Source organism: Lacerta agilis, chromosome 14 (genome assembly GCF_009819535.1).
Source record: "Lacerta agilis isolate rLacAgi1 chromosome 14, rLacAgi1.pri, whole genome shotgun sequence".
NCBI lineage: Eukaryota > Metazoa > Chordata > Lepidosauria > Squamata > Lacertidae > Lacerta > Lacerta agilis.
In genome coordinates, this window is record NC_046325.1 from 2,054,934 (window position 1) to 2,069,670 (window position 14,737).

The following is a 14,737-nucleotide window of genomic DNA, read 5'->3' on the forward strand; positions in this document are numbered from 1 at the left end:
AAGGCTGTAGGCTTAAAGGCCCCCCCCCAATAACCTCCTTCTGCACCCCTTCTCCTCCTTTTCTCTTAGAATGGAAGGAGCCCCGGCAAGTGCCGGAGGAGAAACTGCCTGCTCCTCCCGGCGCCCCGTGGCGAACGGGCCCCTCTTTCCCCACTGCTACTGCTGCCGTGGGTGAATGCGAGAGTGTCACGCCGGGGGTCTCGTCGAAAGTGGAGGCCTCGGGGCTGGCGCCTGGTGGCAACACAGAGAAGGAAGATCTCGATGGTATGTGGGGGAGGGAGGGAGGGGCCTGTGACTCTTCCCTTCTCCTCCTAGTGCAGGGGTTGGCAAGGCTTACCGGGCATGGGCCGGATCACTCCCGTGGAGATCCTCCGTGGGCTGGGCCGGCGCAGCGAGACGCCGTAAATTGCTTCTGCGCATGTCCGCAGCGCCAGAAACCGCTCCTGCGAAAACCGCGCCTGCACAGAAGTGATTTCTGGCGACTGGGCATGTGCAGAAGCGATTTCCGGAGCTGCGGAAGAGAGTCTTTGCGCCGTGCTGTGCCGGTTAGCGCAGCGCGTGGGGACTCACTGAATGGGCGGCTCATGGGCCGGTTAAATGGCCTCTGTGGGCCTTAGGTTGCCGACCCCGTCCTAGCGCTTACAGGACATCACAACTGGCGGCTGCTTGATTGGTGGAGAATGCGGGCAGCAGCACCGTCCAATCACGAGGAAACCTGGCAGCTAGGGAAAGGGTTGGCAGGGGCAGAAATGGGCCAGGCTGGCTTCGTAACCCGCAAGGGAGCCTCTTCTTCTGCCGCCCTGGTTGTCTTGTTTGGGGGGCTCCCGGAGACGGGGGTCGTTCTGTGCAAGGGGATGAACCTCCCTCCCTCCCTCCGTCCTCTCCTGGCCCTCTCCCACCTCCAGGGGATTCGTGCCTCCTCAGCCACCCGGCTCAGCTCAACCCCGCTGCTTTGGCTGCCCTTCCCAAGCCGGCGTCCTCGTCCGCAACTGCTGCTGCTGCTACTACTGAATTCACAGTTGGGGACAACGAGGATGAAGACGGGATGAAGCACCTGCAGCAGGTGAGCGAGGGTTGCAGGGCCAAGGGAATCTCTCCGTATGGGATCGCTCCTGGACCTGGCTTCTGTGGGTTGTCCGGTTGGTTACAGCAAACGTGTTTTCACGGCTGGCTCCCATGGACGCTTGCTTTGCTCGTGACTTGCCAATGCGGGAGTTCTGAATCTTCTTGCTGAGGTAGGGGCTGCCCCCCCCCTCATTTATTAGGTGAAGATCCCAGCATTTTGGCTTCGGTTTGATTCATAACACTTGTAGCCGCCTCCTCTCTCAACCAGGTAAGTGGCTCACACCATGGAATAGCAGTCGCATTAACACAGGCATCCTCAACCTGGCAAACTTGGCCCTTCAGATGGTTTTTGGCCTACAACTCCCATGATCCCTAGCTAGCAGGACCAGCGGTCAGGGATGATGGGAATTGTAGTCTCAAAACACCTGGAGGGCCGAGGTTGAGAAAGCCTGGTTGATTAACACATACCAGACTTGTAAAAAAAACCCCAACCTCTCTGGATACTTAAGTGAAAATATTTCAGTGACGGTGGGATAGCTGGTGTTGCAGGTGTCCGATATTTGGAAGTAGTTGGGGGGGGGGGGTCATGTGCATTTCTCAGTGTGCGTTTCCGCCAGCTCACAACAGACTCACATCATCTCCCTGCGCATTTCTCCCCCAACCCTCCCCGCCCCCTTTCCCCCCCACCCCCCCCCCCCAGGAAGCAGAGAAGATGGTGGCTTCCTTGCAGGACAGCTCTCTGGAGGAGGAGCACTTCACCCAGACCATCGTGGACCACCGCAACACGGCCGCCGCCTTGCCGCTCTCCCACGAAGCAGCCATGAAGTGGTTCTACAAGGATCCCCAGGGAGAGATCCAAGGTGAGCGTTGCAGCCGGGAGGGGTGGAGCACAGTAGTGACTGCTCTGGATCCGCAGCCCTGATTCTCCCCTCGGATCACTGACCTCCCCCTTCCTGCCCCGCCAGGCCCCTTCACGACTCAAGAGATGGCCGAGTGGTTCCAGGCCGGCTACTTCACCATGTCCCTGCTGGTGAAGCGAGGCTGCGATGAGGGCTTCCAGCCGCTGGGCGAAGTCATTAAGATGTGGGGAAGAGTGCCTTTCGCTCCGGGTCCATCGCCACCCCCGTTGCTGGTGAGAGGACCAGGGAGGGGATGGTGGGGATGGCGGGGTCGGGTGGGGGTAGAGGGCGAGGTTTTTGTGTTTTTAACCGAGATGGATGGATGGAGGGCAGTACAGGGGTACCTTGGTTCTCAAACTTAATCCGTTCCGGAAATCCGTTCCAAAACCAAAGCGATCCAAAACCAAGGCGCGTTTTCCCATAGAAGGTAACGCAAAACGGATTAATCTGTTCCAGACTTTTGAAAACAACCCCTAAGACAGCAATTTAACACGAATTTTGCTATCTAACAAGGCCATTGATCCATAAAATGAAAGCAATCAACAATGTACTGCAGTCACACAATCAATCAATCAGTAGCTGAACTGGGTTCCACACAGTCACAAAAACAAAACAAAGAAGAGCCGCAAAAACACAAAATAAAAAGCAGAGACAGACAGATCTCAAATCGGAAGCGTAACACTCAAAAGGAGCATGTTCAGCTTCCGGGAAAAGTTCGCAAACTGGAACACTCACTTCCGGGTTTGGGTTCCAAGTTGTTTGAGTACCAAGGCGTTCGAGAACCAAGGCACCACTGTGTACGCATTTAAGCGATGACGGTGATGGATTGAGAAACTATACCAAGCCATCTCCTGCGAGCCGCGCTCCCTCCCTCAGCTCCCTCGGCCGCTTCTCTGCTTGTGACCTGGGCTGGTTTTGTGTCTTCTCCTGTCTGCCCAGGGAAACATGGACCAGGAGCGCCTGAAGAAGCAGCAGGAGCTAGCGGCCGCTGCCCTCTACCAGCAGCTCCAGCACCAACAACTGCTTCAGCTCGTCAACAGGTAGCCTACCTGGCAGGGCGGTTCCCTTGGAGGTTGATTGCCTTGCAAAAGGGGGGGGGGAGGAGGAAGGCCTCTGTGCATCCTTGCCTCCGCCTGATGGGCTGTTCCATGGGAGGTGATGTGGGGGTCACCCTGATCTCTTCGCAAGCTGTTCCGGCGGCGGATGGGTTCCTGACACCCCTTCCCCTCTTTCCTCCCCCCCCCCCGCAGCAGGCAGTATGCCCAGTGCTCCCTCCAGCAGAAGGTGGCCGCGGGGGACCTGACGCAACAGCAGCTCACCACCTTCCTGCAGCAGCTGCAGGCTCTCAAGCCAAGGTGAGGCCTGGGGCCCCGGAGTCCCTGGGAAGGAGCATTTCCCCGCAAGGCTTCCCCGCAGCCCTTCTCCCAAGCTCCTCACTGTCAGCCCAGTCTTCTCTGGACCCAGGGGTGTTTATTATTGTTCATTAAATCTGCTAGTTGCTTCATTTTGCCCAAGGCAACCCGAAGTGACTCACAACCGCTTAATAGTAGTAGTAGTAGTAGTAGTAGCAGTAATAATTTATTACTTATACCCCAGGGACACGGGTGGCGCTGTGGGTTAAACCACAGAGCCTAGGGCTTGCCGATCCAAAGGTCGGCGGTTCGAATCCCCGCAACGGGGTGAGCTCCCGTTGCTTGGTCCCTGCTCCTGCCAACCTAGCAGTTCGAAAGCACGTCAAAGTGCAAGTAGATAAATAGGTACCGCTCCGGCGGGAAGGTAAACGGCGTTTCCGTGCGCTGCTCTGGTTCGCCAGAAAGCGGCTTAGTCATGCTGGCCACATGACCCGGAAGCTGCACGCTGGCTCCCTTGGCCAGTAAAGCGAGATGAGCGCCGCAACCCCAGAGTCGTCTGCGACTGGACCTAATGGTCAGGGGTCCCTTTACCTTTAAGATTCAGGATAAACAAAAGAAGTAGCTTAACTGAACACAATGCAGGGAAGTAACACCACAAGTTGTGGCAATGGCTGAATTGATAAATCAATGGATGGTAGGTTTTCCACTGTATCATTGAAATGATGGCCGCCCAGATTGGCTGGGGAAACCTGGCTGGATGGGTTGGGGTGTGTATGTAGGGATGCGGGTGGCGCTGTGGTCTTAACCACAGAGCCTAGGGCTTGCCGATCAGAAGGTTGGTGGTTCGAATCCCCGCAACGGGGTGAGCTCCTGTTGCTCGGTCCCCTGCTCCTGCCCACCTAGCAGTTCAAAAGCATGTCAAAGTGCAAGTAGATAAATAGGTACCGCTCTGGCGGGAAGGTAAACGGTGTTTCCATGCGCTGCTCTGGTTTGGCAGCTTAGTCAAGCTGGCTACATGACCCGAAAAACTGTCTGCGGACAAACGCCGGCTCCCTCAGCCTGTAAAGCAAGATGAGCACCGCAACCCCAGAGTTGTCTGCAACTGGACTTAACAGTCAGGGGTCCTTTACCTTTTTTTACTTATACCCCGCCCATCTGGCTGGGTTTCAAAAGACTCCACGTAATGATGATGATGATGATGATGATGATAGCCAGATGCCTCCATGGGAAACACACAAGGGGCACCTGAGCATTCTCCCCTCCTGTGTTTTCCAGCACCGGGGATTTGTTCAGAAGCTTTGCTGTCTCCCAACCGTGGAGGCACAGCATAGCCACCCACCGTGGCTTAGTAGCCGTGGCTCGTCTTACTGGCCTCCGTGGGTTTGTCCGGTCCTCCTTTGAAGCTGAGTTTCTCCCCTGCCCCCTAACTTTGCCACTTTGCTTGTTTCCAGAGCCGGGGAGCAGGGAATGATTCCTTCTATGAACCGATCAATATCTGTGCCAGACACCGGGTCCCTGTGGGACACACATACCTCAGCCTCACCGCAAGCAGGTGACAACTCAAGCCTCTGTGCGTAGTAAGAGTGAAAGGGGGGGGAGGAGGCGTTAGGCCAGTCACAGTTCTTGGAACGCAGTGTAGTATTCGTGGGCTGGGTTCAAATCCTTACTCACCCCTATCCCCCCCAATGGGATTGTTCCTCAGCTGGCTTGCAGGGTGAGATTGCACGACCTCTAAGAGTTGCCTGACCCTGCAAGCGCCCGCTCAGCCGCTTGGATCAGTGGAATTGGCGCTGCTACAGATGTTCAGAAAATGGATGAAAGTTTTAATCTTGTCGTTGCTTTAAATTTTTAAAATTCCCTGATTGCTATTATTATTTTTCTTACCCGTTGTTTTATTGTAAACGTCTTTGGAGTCGTCGTCCCCCTTAAAAAAGAGAGAAAGCGGTGTATAGATTTTATGAAAGTAGAAAAAGAGAATAAAACAGAACAACTTCCTTATCTTTTAAGCTGGCTTGCCACTAGTACTCTAAAAGCGAGGCGCAGGCTTCTGGATCTCACAGGGCTCTTCCTTGAGAAATTAGGGTTGGAGAGCATTAATGTTGGTCTCTCGCACACAAGCGAAACAGCAGCTACACGTGCCTCGGTCAAGGGCGGGGTGTGTGGTGATGAGCAATATTCAGTCGGTCATCACCTTTCTTTTCCCGTTCGTAGAACTAGAATCACCCCTTGGGGTGGGTGGGTCTTGTATTTCCCCGTAGCTCATAGATTAAAGTTCAGCGGTTGCAAAACTTGATATATTCAAAGTCCACTGGAAGAAAACCGCAAGTGCAGCTATAACTGTAAGCAGAGTGGCAGGCCTAAGCTTGACTTTACACCCGTGGTTCCCAGAGTTAGCACCTCCCCATCCTAGGTTACCCCATTGCTAACAGCCAGGTTTTGGGGGGGGGGGGCGCTGGAGGTTTAAATGACCACCAGACGCCAAAAAGCTGGTATCGGTGGATCAGGCTCGTCAAATAACAAACCAGTTGAATTCATTAAACTAAGCATTTTCAAATGGATTTGAATAAAGGTGCAATTAATTGCCACTGTTTTGAATTTTACCTTCCTCGGGACAAGGGGGCCATGCAAATCACTATTCTGAACAATGCTTTTTATAGGGTGGGGGGGCACTGGACATGAGTTTATGGAATCAAACTCGTGGTTTTCATACAGGTAACACCTCTTCTCTTCTCCCCACCCACCCCCTCAAATTCCCTCTTTCTCTTTCCAGGCGGTGAGGCCAGCTTATGGGATATTCCAATTAATTCTTCAACTCAGGGTCCAATCTTAGAACAACTTCAACTGCAACATAAAGTGAGTTGCGTGTCGCATGGTAGTGCTGGGGTGTGTGTGTGTGGTTGAATAGGGGGGGCCTCCTGCAACTTAGGGGAATGGCTCCGTGGCAGGGAATCTGCCTTGCGTGCGGAAGGTTCCCCCGGTTCGATCCCCAACGGCGCCTCCGGACAGACTGGCCCGCCTGAACCCCTGGAGAGCTGCCTCTGCCGTTCTGGGCTGGCGGCGCTGCGCTCGATGGGACCCCCGGCCGCCTGGTTCTGTTTAAGGCAGCTCCTCGCGCCCCTAACCAGCTTGTCCGACCCCTTCCCACCCCGCAGCTACAAGAGCGGAGAGGCGCCGAACTCAGGGCTAAGAGGGACGAGGACGAGCGGAAACGGCGCCAGGAGGAACAGAAGCGCCGCGAGGAGGAGGAGGCGTTCCGGCGCAAGCAGGCAAGGGCCGTGAGCGCCAGCACGGCCCCCCATGCGCAGGTGGGGCTCGCGCCCGATAGCTCTCCTTCCTCCTCCTCCTCCTCTTCTTCCAGCTCGGCCCCCGTGCGAGCATGTGGGCCCATGGGAGATGTTGCGCTGGGGGTGTAGAGCGACTTCGTTCCGCCCCCCCTTTCTGAAGGCTCTGGGGGAGGGTGCTCTTTGGAAGAAAGTGGGGGCCTGCTTTTGGTGGGGGGGGGGGAATTCAGCAAGCAGTGAATTTGGGCGAGTCAGATTCAAAGCATCTTAACGCCCTTGACAACATGGGAGCAGTCTTACTCCATGTGCGTCCCGTCCCCCCCCCCCCCGGCCTCTTCGGTTGGCAGAACCAGCACCGTTCCAGCCGCCACAAAATACCCGTTGTCACTTTTTGAAAGTCCCAAGTTATTGTTAATTGTTCTCATGGGCATCTGAAGAAGTGTGCATGCACACGAAAGCTCATACCAGGAACAAACTCAGTTGGTCTCTAAGGTGCTACTAGAAAGAATTTTCGATTTTGTTCTCATGGGTGACTTTATTGTTTTTAACTTTTTTTTTGTAAACCGATTTGAGGGCTTGCTTGCTTGCCTTTTGCAATCAAGGGGTGGATAAATTTTATGAAGTAAAGTGAGAGGGTGGGAACAGAGACCCTGGAGGAGTTTTTCGAGAGGGTGGGTTTCCTCCTCGGAGAGGAAGCAAGATTCCTGGCTGCAGTAGAAGTAGGATCTTTCAGCTCGACTCTTCAGCCAGGCTTTTTTTAACACTTGAAATGTGCCTTATTTTTATGGTTGTAAGTAGTTTTTAATGCTGCAACCTGCCCCCGGGACCTTAAATGAGAAGGGTGGCTAATAAATGAAACCATCACCATCTAGTCTCCAGCTGTTTTGGAACTACAACTCCCACCATCCCTAGCTAGGAGGACCAGTGACCAGGGATGATGGGAATTGTAGTCCAAAAACAGCTAATCTAGTTAGTGGATTTGGAAGTCTGGTGGCTGGGATTTCAGACGGATGTGTGTGTGTTTCTCTCCCTCTCCTCTGCCTCCAGCTATCCTCTTCCTCATCCTGGGGTCAGCAGTCCGTGAACAGCTCTTCCTCCACCCAGAACAGCTTCAGCATCTCGGACATCCAGAAGCTGGGGGACGTGCGGGCCTTGCGGGAAGAGGTGAGCTCTGCTCTGGTGCGGGTTGGGGTGCGCGTGTGTGTGGCCCTCCTGGATTGCCGGGCTCCAGGCTCACTTCTCGCCCTCCCTTCTTGACACCTCTCCCCCCCCGCCCCCAGTGCCGCCACCAGGAGCTTCTGAAGCTGATCCAGCAGCAGCAGAACTCTCACCCGCTGTGGACCAAGCAGAACGTCTCCATGAAGGCCCTGCTGGAGCTGCAGCAAGAGAGCGAGAGGCACATGCAGAAACAGCAGCAGAGGGCGCAGCAGAGAGCCGTGAGTCAGCTCCTCCCCTGCTCCCCCCTAGCAGCCATTGAGAGCCCTCTCCTCCACCTCCATCATGAATTTGCCTAAACCTCTTCTATAGCCATCCAAGTTGGTGGCCGCCACTGCCTCCTATGGCAGGGAGTTCCACAGTTGAACTGCGTGAGGAAGCCCCAACGTTCAGATTCACTGGGTGTCCACGTTAGGAGAGGGAGGGAGAAAAAAACCCCACTTTTTCCTTGGCAGGCATAATTCCATAAGCTCCTAACATGTCGCCTCTTCCTCTCCTCTCTCTCTAAACTCAAAAGCCCCAATTGCCTTAACCCCCTTTTATCATTTTGGTCGCCCTTTTCCGAACCCTTTCCAGCACTGCAATATCCTTTTTGAGGTGAGGTGTCCAGCACAAGGCATTCCAGCTGTGGCCACACACACAGGTTAAAATTTAACAATCGTATATTGAACATAAATAATAAAAAACCAAGATTCCCAGGAATCTCCTGGACTTCCCTCCTCCCCTTTGTGGGTCCTGTTCTTAACCATTTCCTCCTGCATCTTTTACAATGATCCAAATCATTTACGTCTCCATTGTATCCAAAATTCACCAAGTGTTATTCCACTCCAAATAACGATCTTAACTGTTTACAATGGTCCTTAAGATAAAGTTATAAATTGCCCCCATTCCTTTTAAAATTTTGATCTAACCGATTTCTGATTCTTCCGGTCGTTTTGGTCATGTTAGCCGTTTCGGCACAGTCCCATCAACTTCACCTGGCATTCTTCTCTGGTAGGGACCCCGCAGATTTATTTCTGCCCTTGTTAAAATGTATAGCGTTACGAGAGAGCAAGGAAACCTTGCCCGGCCTGATTTCGTATACTTGTATCACACTGCCCTGGAGCAGAAGGCAGGAGAGCACACTCTGTCCTTGCAGGGGTTGGGCTTCTGCAAACAGGTCCCAGCTTCTCCCTTTCCCCCCCCTTAGCACGGCGGCCACAGTCTGACCAGCCTCCCGTCGCAGTGGGGGGCTGACTCGAGCCCGCTGTGGGGTTCCCACGAGAAGAACAGCTCCATCAGCCTCTGGGAGGAGAGCATGAAGAACGCCGGACCCCTCGCCAGGAGCCTCGGCTTGAAGAACAGCCGCAGCAGCCCGTCCCTGGGGTGAGCAGCGGGGTGGGCGGACGGACGGGGGGGCTTGGCCAGGGGAGAGGGGCAGGATCCGAGCTCACCGCCCCCCCCCGCCCCCGGTCTCCTCCCTTCCAGGGACACGTACAACGCCTCCTGTCGGCAGAGCCGGAAGAAGACGGACGAGGAGGAGAAGCTGCTGAAGCTGCTTCAGGGAATCCACAAGCCGCAGGACGGTTTCACGCAGTGGTGTGAACAGATGCTTCATGCCCTCAAAACCTCCAGCAACCTTGATGGTATGGGGGGAGGCGGGAGGGGGAGGGGGGAGAAGAGGAGGAGGAGGAGGAGGGACAGCAGGACAGCCCCCCCCTCCCCCCCAGGCTGCCCCGGGGTGGATTGGAAGGAGGGTAGCCGCGGGTTAGTGCAGGCCCAGAGGCAGGCGGTCGAGAGAACCCCCAAACCTCGGCGGGGGTTGGGCTAGATGACCCCCTGGGGTCCCTTCCAGCTCCACGATTCCACGAAAAAGCTGGTTTTGATGCCAGTTTTTAGCAGTGGGAGGGGCCAATTTTAACGGCACCTGTGCAGATTCTTGCTTTTGCACGTGGAAGAGGGTGAAGGCAGGTTGTGAATACAGGCGCGCGCACACACACACATTTACCTGGAAAGTCAGAGGGAGAGACCTGAGCAGCCTCAGCAAAGCCCTGTTACACCCCTGCTTCATGAGGAGACCCTCCCTGGAAGCACTGCGAGGCGGGCTCCACCCCCCTCCCATTTATGGCCATTTTACATAAGCCCAACGGGGAGTCACCTGTAATAAACGGGGGGGGGGGGGGTCGTTTGCAGCCGTGACCCGGGAGGGAAGGTTGCTGTTTCCTTCCCCTCTTTCCACGCATCTGTGTAGGCAAGGATGGGAATCCCTTCCCCGCCCCCTTACCCTGCGATAGGATGTGGTAATATCCTGTTTCTCCTGTTCTCTCTTCCGCCACCCTCTCCCCACCACCCCAACCCAGTCCCCACTGTGGTGGCCTTCCTGAAGGAGGTCGAGTCCCCCTATGACGTCCACGACTGCATCCGCTCCTACCTGGGAGACACGGTGGAAGCCAAAGAGTTCGCGAAGCAGTTCCTGGAGCGCCGTGCCAAGCAGAGAGCCAGTCAGCAGCGCCAGCAGCAGCAGGTGAGCGGGGTTCAGTTGGGGGAGCCGGTCATCCATTCCCACCCCCCTCCTGCCTCCGGCTGTCAGCATATGCCGAAGAGGACAAGGGAAGTGCAACCCAGGTCACGTTTGAGTTGAGAACAGGCAGCTTAACCCCCTGATGTTTTACAATTTTGATTTAGGGATAATAATGAATGAATGTTTACGTTGTACAGATGTGTTGATGAGCAATAAAGCAGAAAGGGGGAGGGAACTAGAGAGAGAGAGAGAGAGAGAGAATAGGCAGTTCCCCCCCCCAAAAAAAAGCAAGGTTTGGTAGGGTTGCCATATTTTGAAGAGCAAAAAACTGGACGTTGGGTGATTTGTGTTAACCGGCAATTTCGAATGGCCAACACATTTGATGTGTATGCATTTTGAACTTTGCGTAGAGTGGGTGCAGACAGAACATTTTGCATTTGATAGCCATTTGGCTCCACTATTTACAACCCAACTCCCCATGCACACGTGTGTGTGTGTGTGTGTGAGAGAGAGAGAGAGAGAGAGAGACAGAGACAGAGAGAGAGAGAGAGAGATTAGGTAAGATCTACTATATACTTTACGGATGCGGCTGGTGCTGTGGTCTAAACCCCTGAGCCTAGGGCTTGCCGATCAGAAGGTCGGTGTGAGCTCCTGTTGCTCTGTCCCAGCTCCTGCCCACCTAGCAGTTCGAAAGCACGCTAAAGTGCAAGTAGATAAATAGGTACCACTCCGGCGGGAAGGTAAATGGCGTTTCCGTGCGCTGCTCCGGTTCCCCAGAAGCGGCTTAGTCATGCTGGCCACGTGACCCGGAAGCTGGACGCTGGTTCCCTCGGCCAGTAAAGCGAGATGAGCGCCGCAACCCCAGAGTCGTCCGGGACTGGACTTAACGGTCAGGGGTCCCTTTACCTTTACCTAACTAGGGATCACTGTGGCGACACTCGTTTTAAATACCCCCTGCTGTATATAGGATATAGAATCCCCGATATATTGCTAACTGCAACGTTCTTAACTGTCAACAGCAAAGTAATAATAATCCATATTGCTCCCTCACTTGCCACATGAAAGTATTTGGGCTCACGTCTTAGTGGACATCAGCGTGCACAGAACAATTTTATTGAAACTGGTTAGCGTACGTATGGACTCTCCTTAAGGGCGGGGGCGTGTTAACTCTTGCCCTCCCAGGCTCCTCCTCCTCCTCCAAGATCTTGTAGCTGAGCCAGAGTCCTTCCGGTTCAGCCATAAGAGAAGGGATTTATATATTAGGTAGGGAGTTTAAGATGCCGCACTGTTGTGATTCTCTGCTGCAGACTAGCTTACCTGGGCGCCTTAGATCTGAGTCACTAGCAAAATGTTCTTGGGTTACTGTAAACAAAAAAAAAAAACCAAGCAAAAAAACCTAGACATTTTGCCAAATTTTAAGAATCGGCCCGGACAGAAATTTTAATCCTGAAAAAGAGGGTGTGTCCAGTAATACACACACACACACAGTGTGTCTGGCAAAAACAAAAGCCCCTCCTACGAGCACCATTGAAAGGAAGTGTTAAATCGGCCGAGGGCCTGGTTTTGCGCCCAGAGCGTTTTTGCCAGGTCTCCCTTCAAGGCATGCCCTTTAGTAAAGATCTGACGAAGAGAGCACAGCAGAGGCTATACTTTCTGAGAATCCTCCAGAAAAGCAATCTATCAAAGGACCTGTTGAGGGCATTTTACCACTGTACGGTGGGAAGTGTACTAACCTATGGTGTGTGTGTGTGTGTGTGTTTGGGAGTTGCACAGTTGGGGAAAGAACAGCGCTGCCCAGGGTTGTAAAGACAGCGGAGAGGAGAACTGGGTACACTCTTCCCACTTTTGGACCAAATTTATGCCTCCAGGTGCTATAAGAAAGCAACAGATATTGTGCAGGATAGTGTGCACCCCAGAAATGATCTTTTTCAGCTTCTGCCTTCTGGAAGGAGGTATAGGGTCATAAAGACCAGGACCAGCCGCCTGAGAAACAGCTTCTGTCCAAGAGCGATTTCTGTTCTGAATGCAACGAAAGGCAGTCTGTGAGGGAGGGTCTGTACTCAGATGTGGGGTATCAGAGTTTTAGGGGTAAATTAGGGGAGGTATCAGAGTTTTTAGGGGGTTATTATGCAGAGGTGGGATGGGTGGGGATAGCAGGTTGATGGTTGTTGTAAGTTTGATGTAGATGTGCAATTTTGTTGTTCTGCATTGGACAATGACAATAAAGATAATCCTATCCTATCCTAACGTGTTCCTCGCAGGAAGCTTCGTGGCTGACCTCCAGCAGCCTGCAGTCCCTCTTCCAGTCCAACCACAGCCCCAAGGCCCCCTCCTTCGAGAACAGCCAAGCCGCCAAGATTAAGAGGCGCTCGATGATGCTCCACGCAGACCCCAGCATCCTGGGTGAGAGGCCTGGCGGTGGGGGAGCCCTGTGCCCCCGGGGGTGGAGGGGAAGCGGGGCTGGGTCGACAAAGAGCTCACTGGAACTGGGGTTCCTGTGGGGTACGGGAAAGGGAGCCAGGTAGTGGGAACCCCCCACCCCAAGAGAGCGTCCCTAAAACTCCCGCCCCAGGGCCCTTAATCCATTTGTGTCTGCTACAGTTCTGTTGCCTTAATTCCTGTAGGGCTGTGGTTTCCAACGTGTGGGGCACGGGCCCCACAGGGGGGCAATTTGATTTTTAAGGAGGGGGAGCAATTTGGAAGCTTGTGTAGACCAAATTAATGGCCTTTTAGGCTTCCTCCACATGAATAGGAGTTCACTTTTTGAATAATAATAATTACTGTATTTTCCCGTGCATAAGACTATATTCCCCCCCCCCCAAGTTATTAAGTTTAAAATTGCGGCTCGTCTTACACACAGAATGTTCCAGTTACAGGTAGGTAGCAGGTAGGTAGGTGCGGAATGTTGCAATTATTTATTTCTTAATTCTGGGCTCAATAAAATAAGGGTCATCTTACATATGGGGGGGTCTTATACACGGAAAAATACGGTATATGTCACAGGGGCGCCAGGATTTTAGAGATGCTTAGGTGGGGCATGGCCCCAAAAAGGTTGGGAACCACTGCTGTCAAGTTTCCAGGACGGGAAGGGGAGGGAGTGGTTTGGGGGGGGGGGCGAAAGGATGGGACAGATAGACTGCAGGGGGGGGGGCTGTCGTCCTGACTGACGGGCCGTTTCTTCCCTTTCCAGGTTACGCTCTTCACGGCTCCTCAAGCGAGCTGGAAACGGTGGAGGACTACTGACTCACAGCAATAGGAATATCTCTTCGTTTTCATCTCTCTGTATATCTCTCTTCTCTCTCTCTCTATCTCTCTCTCTCTGTATCTCTGCCGCTGCTGCCTTGATCTAACCAATTTCAGTTTCGGCTGAATGTGCACTGCAAGAGAGGCGGCCAGGTGCCCACCCCACCCCATCATCACCCCCCCTTCCCCTCCTGGACCGGAGGTAGGAGGTCGTGGGGAGGGAGCGGTCAGTGGCGGCAACGGTCAGTTGGACACCGGCCAGGAGGAGGGTGTTAAGCACTTCTTTACTTACGAGAAAAACAAAACAAAACGAAAACAAGCACCTTAACGAACAAAAACTTTTTTTTTATGCCAATGCACTTTATCTAAAAAAAGAAAAAAAGAACTTTTTTTTTTTACAGCGACTTGTTAAAAACTCAAATGGAAAAAGGAAAAAAAAAAGGAAAAAAGTGATTTTTTTGTTTGTTTGCAATTGCAGAAGATTTTTTTTTCTATATACATATATATAAAGAAAATCGTTAAAAAACCTACAAAAAATTTTTATCTTTGGAAAGAAAACACTTATTTTTCACACGGGGATAAGTTTTCAAAAAAACAAAAAAAAAAAACGTGAATGGCGATTTCACAAAGGCTTGATATAAAAAAAGATTTATAAGACAAAAAAAAGAAAAACTTGAAGAAATGCACTTAGGAAAAAAAAGGAACTGTGTTTTTTTTTTACCATTGTTTGGATAACTATATATATATAAATATAAATATATACATTTGTGTAAATACTGTTCAGACTTGCCCCGCACAGTATATATTTTCTCTTACGAAGAGGCCATTTTTTATAAGACTTTTTTTTTTCTCTCCTGTTGTTGTTGTTCTTGTCGTCGTCATTTTTTTAAAAAAGAAAATTGCACAAATGCCTACCCTTCCCCCCCGCCCCCCAATCTTCCCACCCTCTGGACATTACAATTCTTTTGTTTTTGTGGTTGTTGGTTTTTTTTTTTATAATCAAAGGGAAAAGAGGAGGAGAAGAAGAAGAAGGAAAAAAAAAAAAGAACTTTGCGAAAAGAGTAATTTTACACTAACGACGAAGTGGGTTTCCTCGTACCGTAAGCTGCTTTTCTCCACAAGCTCGACCCCAGGATTCCTCCTCGCTCGTCGGCTCCGGAAACCGTCTTCTGGCTTCTTCCA

At 52.5% G+C, this 14,737-nt stretch overlaps 1 protein-coding gene across 1 annotated transcript in view; it reads left to right on the forward strand.

Annotated features, from left to right (window-relative positions):
• GIGYF1 (GRB10 interacting GYF protein 1) overlaps window positions 1-13,859 on the forward strand; it is a 33,873-nt gene extending 20,014 nt beyond the window's left edge. The window contains exons 13-28 of the mRNA XM_033169645.1: window positions 70-264; window positions 906-1,063; window positions 1,766-1,925; window positions 2,031-2,197; window positions 2,904-3,004; window positions 3,215-3,319; window positions 4,768-4,868; window positions 6,087-6,169; window positions 6,469-6,621; window positions 7,645-7,761; window positions 7,878-8,033; window positions 9,002-9,177; window positions 9,280-9,437; window positions 10,152-10,315; window positions 12,574-12,715; window positions 13,503-13,859. Coding sequence (XP_033025536.1) covers window positions 70-264; window positions 906-1,063; window positions 1,766-1,925; window positions 2,031-2,197; window positions 2,904-3,004; window positions 3,215-3,319; window positions 4,768-4,868; window positions 6,087-6,169; window positions 6,469-6,621; window positions 7,645-7,761; window positions 7,878-8,033; window positions 9,002-9,177; window positions 9,280-9,437; window positions 10,152-10,315; window positions 12,574-12,715; window positions 13,503-13,555 — 2,189 coding nt within the window. The 3' untranslated portion in view covers window positions 13,556-13,859. The remainder of the gene's footprint in view (window positions 1-69; window positions 265-905; window positions 1,064-1,765; window positions 1,926-2,030; window positions 2,198-2,903; window positions 3,005-3,214; window positions 3,320-4,767; window positions 4,869-6,086; window positions 6,170-6,468; window positions 6,622-7,644; window positions 7,762-7,877; window positions 8,034-9,001; window positions 9,178-9,279; window positions 9,438-10,151; window positions 10,316-12,573; window positions 12,716-13,502) is intronic.
• Window positions 13,860-14,737: the final 878 nt, after the last annotated feature.